At 33.4% G+C, this 5,992-nt stretch overlaps 1 protein-coding gene across 1 annotated transcript; it reads right to left on the bottom strand.

Annotated features, from left to right (window-relative positions):
* Window positions 1-840: 840 nt before the first annotated feature.
* On the bottom strand, window positions 841-5,291 carry LOC107815004 (putative LRR receptor-like serine/threonine-protein kinase At4g37250). The gene is made up of 2 exons (XM_016640510.2): window positions 3,307-5,291; window positions 841-1,700 (listed from the first exon to the last, which is right to left on the bottom strand). Exons 1-2 carry the CDS (start codon window positions 4,988-4,990, stop codon window positions 1,033-1,035), a joined length of 2,352 nt encoding a protein of 783 aa, XP_016495996.2. The 5' UTR covers window positions 4,991-5,291; the 3' UTR covers window positions 841-1,032.
* Window positions 5,292-5,992: the final 701 nt, after the last annotated feature.

Here is a 5,992-nt window from a genome sequence, read left to right as displayed (position 1 = left end):
GTCACTTAGTGGATCTCCGAAACCGAATCCTCTTTCCACGACCGCCGCCATCTCATTGTTGGACTTGAAATTAGGAGCAATATTCCCATGTTGAAGTTGATGAAAAACTTGAAAATTTTGAGTACTACTCAAATGATCAGAATCTTGAACGATCAGAATCCCACGAAATTTTATTGCTGCAATATCATGAGCCGCCGCCAACTCCTCTACTGCAGTTCAATTCCAGAAGAAGACACAGCAAAAAGAATGAAAAAAAGTTGATTAGCGTATAAAGGGAGGGGAAAGTGGGAAGGGATAGAAAAAAAATCGGTGGAAAGAAGAGGAGATCAGAAATTTTAATGGGATAGGGGAAGATAATGAGATGTATCAAAGTAGAGAGAGAAAGAAAATAGTGTAACTGATTAGCGTATTTAGTGGCTTAGGGTTAGGAAGTAACCAAAATTAAATATTTTGCTATAAACCTTAAAAGGTATTTATAGAATATAAGTTTTTTAAATGGTATTTATTTAAAATAAATAAGGTGTTAACCTTTGCTATGGGAGGTAAAAATTTCTTCATTTATTGTTAGATAGTTATCTTTAAAGATTCAAGATATTCAGTTATATTCGTTGAAATTAAAGTATAATTATTGTTAGCACTATCCGTGCATTTTAACAAATGATAACATCTTACTTAGTATTTTTATTGAGTAATCAATTAATTTTTCTTATGAAATTACCTTTACTTACCTAATAGGTGATGTGACTGTACAAATATTTTTTAACGCTGTCATAGAACTTAAATTTTACTTTTATTGCCTTTGGAATTATCTAGTAATGTAACGTTTTAAGCGTAGTCAGGTTAATCCAAAATAAATAAACTCTTGATCAATTCGTCAAACTTACAAAACACTTTCATCAATTACAACAACGGCTCTCCTCCTCTTTATGTAGCAAAGCAAAATCTTTCTAAGTCAAAAGAAGAACAAAGAGAACTACAGCCCTTTACACCCCAAATAATACTTTAATAGCTTTTCTTGGTCCAACATAATGATTAGTAATGTGAATAACCTGGTACTTTATCCAGCATATGAAGGGCATCTTTCATTGTAGGCCTTTTTTGTGGATTCAATGATGCACAACTAAACCCTAGCTTAAATAATGACACCGTGGTCTCTTCCTTGCTCTCCACGTCAGCTTTAATTGCCACATCAGCCATTCTCAACACCCGGTTCTTGTCATCCACTACTGAACCGGTGGTCCACTGGCTCAACTCCCGCTCCGAAAATACTTTCCCGGTTAGAAGCTCAAGCAACACAATACCAAAGGAATAAACATCCCATTTAGGACTAGGCTTGAGGCTCTGCAGCGACTCGGGTGCGTGGTATGGGGACGTGCACCCGACGAACCCGGCTGGGGCAATGTAAGGGCTGTCATGAACCGGTTGATCATGTAAACCATCTCGGGAGGTCGTGGACCGCTTGCTACCAAAATGCCGGGCCGAATTATCCGGTTTGCAGCTATTTTTGCCATGCATTAGCCCATGAAGCCCAAGGTCACTGATTATAGGCTCCATATCTTGTGTTAAGAGAATGTTACTAGGTTTGATATTGCCATGCACGTGTTTCTTCTCGTGGATGTAGGTCAAACCTCTTGCAATTCCTTTTGCTATCTTGAGCCGGACTTCATATGGTAAAAAGTAAGGAGAAGAACCAACTTTTCCTGAAATTTTTGAACAATATATATATAATATTTTTAAGTTCTAAGAAGTTAATTTAAGTGTGCCATGCATAACATCTGCTAAAATTCCAGTAAAGTTCTATACAGAGGCAGATGCAAGATGCAAATGCAATATGAGTCCAACTGATGAACTCAACATATTTTACACAAAGGATAGATATATATATATAAGTGAAAATCAATAAATATTTAACAAATATTAAATTCTGAACTCATAGTCGTAAAAGTACAATGTATTCGGTTATGAGAAAATAAATATTAAACCCATCAAGTTTATATCATGAATTCGCCTCTAATTCGACAATATGCAACCAGGAGAAGAAAATAAGAAAATGAATAAATACTTTAAAATTGTGTCACACTTCTGATAATTTAAACTTTTAGTACCCGATAATAGGTTAGTATCATAGTATATCCTAGCGTCAGCAACCGGGGGAAGAAAACAAGAAAATGAATAAATACTTGGAAATGCTTCTGATAATTTAAACTTAGTACTGGATAATAGGTTAGTATCATAGTATATCTTAGCATCAGCAAACACAATAATATAATAATAACAAACTCAATATAATCTCATAAGTACAAAAATTTAAAAAGAATAATTTGTACGCAAACATGATTTCTACCTTGGGAAGATAGGGATGCACTAAGTTAATATTACTTAAATGGATACTCCTATTTTGTTTGTGTGAAGAACGTTTTGTGTACAATATTGAGGAGAGGGATGCACATGTATTTTGGCGTATTGAACGTATTCTAGTATAGTTTGTGGGGGACTTTTCACGGATTATGACAATGTCACATGGAGGACCATTGGGAGCCTCAAACAGAACCACATAAAGTATACTCTGCATATTCAGTAACAAAAATCCATGCCTATGTATGGTATATACACTAAAAACTAAAAAACTCTATTTTCTAGTGACTAAATATGGTAATAGTATATTAAGGGACAAATCAGGGAATGTTGCTGGAGATATACCAGAGACCATTTAATGAAAGATACCCTTGACTTATCAGATTATTTGGGTAATTATTGTTAGGTCCAGAAAAAAGATTTATCAAAAGTATAGCAATGATTGATTGGACTGTATATATTTTGACCAAAGAACTAAATTTTTCTCGCAATGAAGAAATTCAACATGTTCTTTAGCTTTTTTATTTTATTTTTACGAATGAAACACGGGATAATTCTTGAATTTTAAGCTATGACTGGTTCGATAAAAGTCATTTTTTAAAGAAAATAAAAGTTTGGAAAATGACTTATTTTCTGAATCTTTTTTTTTTTAATTAAACATTGACAATAAATTTTTTGAATATTATAGATTGATAATTATTTAAGTGTTAGCTAAAGCAATAATACGAAGGTAAGAGTTGAGATAATTACGAAAGAAAATAGCTCCCGCCGGAAAATGAGAGAAGTCATTATCCTCAATTAGACGAAAATGTCCGCGAAAATATTTTTTATTATATTTTCTAAGCAAATATTTTCAGTCATGCTAAACAAACCCATAATCTTCGCAAAATTTCCTAAAAATTGAAGTAATGTAATGAAGAAATAACGAGAAGAAGGAAAAGTAAAACTTACTGAAACCAACATTGGCTAAGCTTCCATTAGAAACATAGTCATAGATGACAAGCTTCTCATCATCTCCCCAATAAAACCCTCTAATACGAACAAGATTTGGGTGACGCAGTTTATTAATTGCTTTAACTTGACTCTCAAATTCCTTCAATTTTCCAACACCATTTTCTCCAATTCTCCTAACAGCAAATGCAGTCCCATCTTCTAACACAGCTTTGTACACAATACTAGCTCCACTTGACCCCAAAATATAAGCTGAAGCTTTTAACAAAGTTTCTAGCTCTAATTCTGTTTCACCATCCACCATTACAAATGACCTTTCTTTCTTTTTCTTCTCATCTATTTCATACTCAACTTGTTCTTCAATTTCATTGTTCTTGTTTTCATCAGTATCTGAACCAGTTGCTGATGTTTCTTCACCATTTGTTATAGTCAAACATGGCCAATTTGCAAGACTTGAACTTCTTGTAGCAGTAGTATTTTTTTGTTTTAGAACAAGTACTGCTGGTTCTGGAGTTTTGTTGTATTTTTGGTCTTTGTCAATTGAGCTTTCTATATTTGCTTCACTTGCTTTTTTCTTCTTCAATTTGTAAACATAAAGAAAGACAACAGCAAGAACTCCAACACCAGCTAAATCACCAACTATGATTCCCACTATAGTTCCTGGCTTAAGCCCATGTTGTGATTGATCTTGACCTGCACTTTCTGTATTTCTAGCTGAATCTTGAAGTGGGGTTGAGTTAATTTCTTTTGGTATAGCTGCAATTGCTGGAGAAGAAGTGTTTGTGGTGATATTAGGTGGAGATGATAAAGTTGAAGGGATAGTACATAGTTTCTTGAGTGGTTTGCCACAAAGATCTATATTTCCAGCAAAAAACTCTGTTTTCTGATTGGACAAAGCTATAGATTCTGGGATTTCACCAGTGAGGTTGTTGAATGAAAGGTCAATTGTAGCATTTGCTGGTATTTTCTTGGCAAATTGTGGTGAAACTAAACCTGAGAACTTGTTTGAAGAAAGGTTCAAGTATTTCAAACTATCACCACCAAATTCATCAGGTAATGTTCCATTCAACAAGTTAGAAGAAAGATCCAAAACTTCAACAAACTGAAATCCACTTGGTATTGTACCAGAAAAGAAGTTGTTCCTTAAAGAAACAACAGCTAAATTCTGCAAAGAAGTCAACTTTAGTGGAACATTTCCAGTAAATGCATTCACAGAAAGATTAAGAAGTTTTAAGCTCTTTAACCCTCCAATAGACTCAGGAATTTCACCAGAAATAGCATTGTTGGACAGTGAAAGGACTTGAAGTTCAGAAGCAGTGAAAAGTGAAATAGGAAGAGTTCCATTAAAGAAATTATTAGACAGGTCAACAGTATGTAGATGTTGAATAAAGCCTAATTGTGTTGGAATTGAACCAAGAAGCTTAGAATTTGGTAGGACTAAACTTATGACTCTAAACATGTCTGGTGCACAAGTTACACCAGTCCATAAACATGGGGTTACATCATTATAATCCCAATTTTCAAGAACTGATAAAGGGTCATCAAGAATTGAGTATTTGAAAGATAACAAGAGAGTTCCATCTATGTTTAGACCAAATGAAGGACACAAAAGAAAGAAGAAAAAGACACTAAATGACCACAAAGAATAGTGCTTAGAATCAGTTGTTGAGAAGTTCATCATCATTTCTTGAACTGATTATTCATCATTATTGCATACTCTTTAAGTCCTATACATAGGAAGAAAAAGAAGAATTTGGTAAAGAGGAAGAGGTAAACCAACTTCTATAGAAATTGTTTTGGTGAACAAAAAGGCAAAGGGATATGGAGAAGAGTAAGGCAGAAAGGTGTTCTGGTTCACTCTGCTGCATATAATGATAATATTGATATTGATATTGATATACTAGTAGTAAAAGGGTGCTTGAGTTAGTATGGGAAAACAAAGTGAATGGCTACTATTGTACTTCTTTCTGTCCTTACTCTGTATTGAGTTTAAATTTTATATATTGATAGTGTCAAACCGTTTTATAGCCCGTTTGGCATAACTTCAAAAATTAGTTTATTTTTAAAAGTACTTTTTTTTTTCAAAACGACTTTTGGTGAGAAGTAGTTTGTGTTTGGCTAATTAGTTTGAAAAGCACTTTTGAGCAGCAATTAGTGTTTGGCCAAACTTTAAAAAACTGCTTTTAACTGTATTTTTCTCAAAAGTGCTTCTCAAAAAAGTGCTTTTGGAGAGAAGCTGTTTTTTTCTGCTTCTTCAAAACTGCTTCTGCTTCTCCTCAAAAACATTTTTTTTTTCCTTCCAAACGCTTGGCAAAACACCTCAATTTTTGGACAAAAGTATTTTTGGAAAAAGAAAAAAAGCACTTTTGGCCAAAAAGAAACTCGGCCAAACAGTCTATTATATTGCTTCACTGTAAAGGTTAATAAGTGGGCGTTTGGACATAAGAATTGTAAAATTTCAAAATAAGTGATTTTTTTTTCAAGTGAAAATAGTATTTTAAAATTAGAGTTGTGTTTGGACATGAATATAGTTTTGGATTGTTTTTGAAGTTTTGTGAGTGATTTGAGTGAAAATTTTGAAAAACAATCTTTTGGAGTTTTTCAAATTTTCGAAAAATTCACCTTTAAGTGAAAAATGAAATTTTTATGGTCAAACACTGATTTTGAAAAAAAAAAAGTGAAAAAA

Source organism: Nicotiana tabacum, chromosome 7 (assembly GCF_000715075.1).
Source record: "Nicotiana tabacum cultivar K326 chromosome 7, ASM71507v2, whole genome shotgun sequence".
In the NCBI taxonomy this organism is placed as follows: Eukaryota; Viridiplantae; Streptophyta; class Magnoliopsida; order Solanales; family Solanaceae; genus Nicotiana; species Nicotiana tabacum.
The sequence above is the reverse complement of the archived record's forward strand: the minus strand, read 5'-3'. Positions and strand labels throughout refer to the sequence as shown.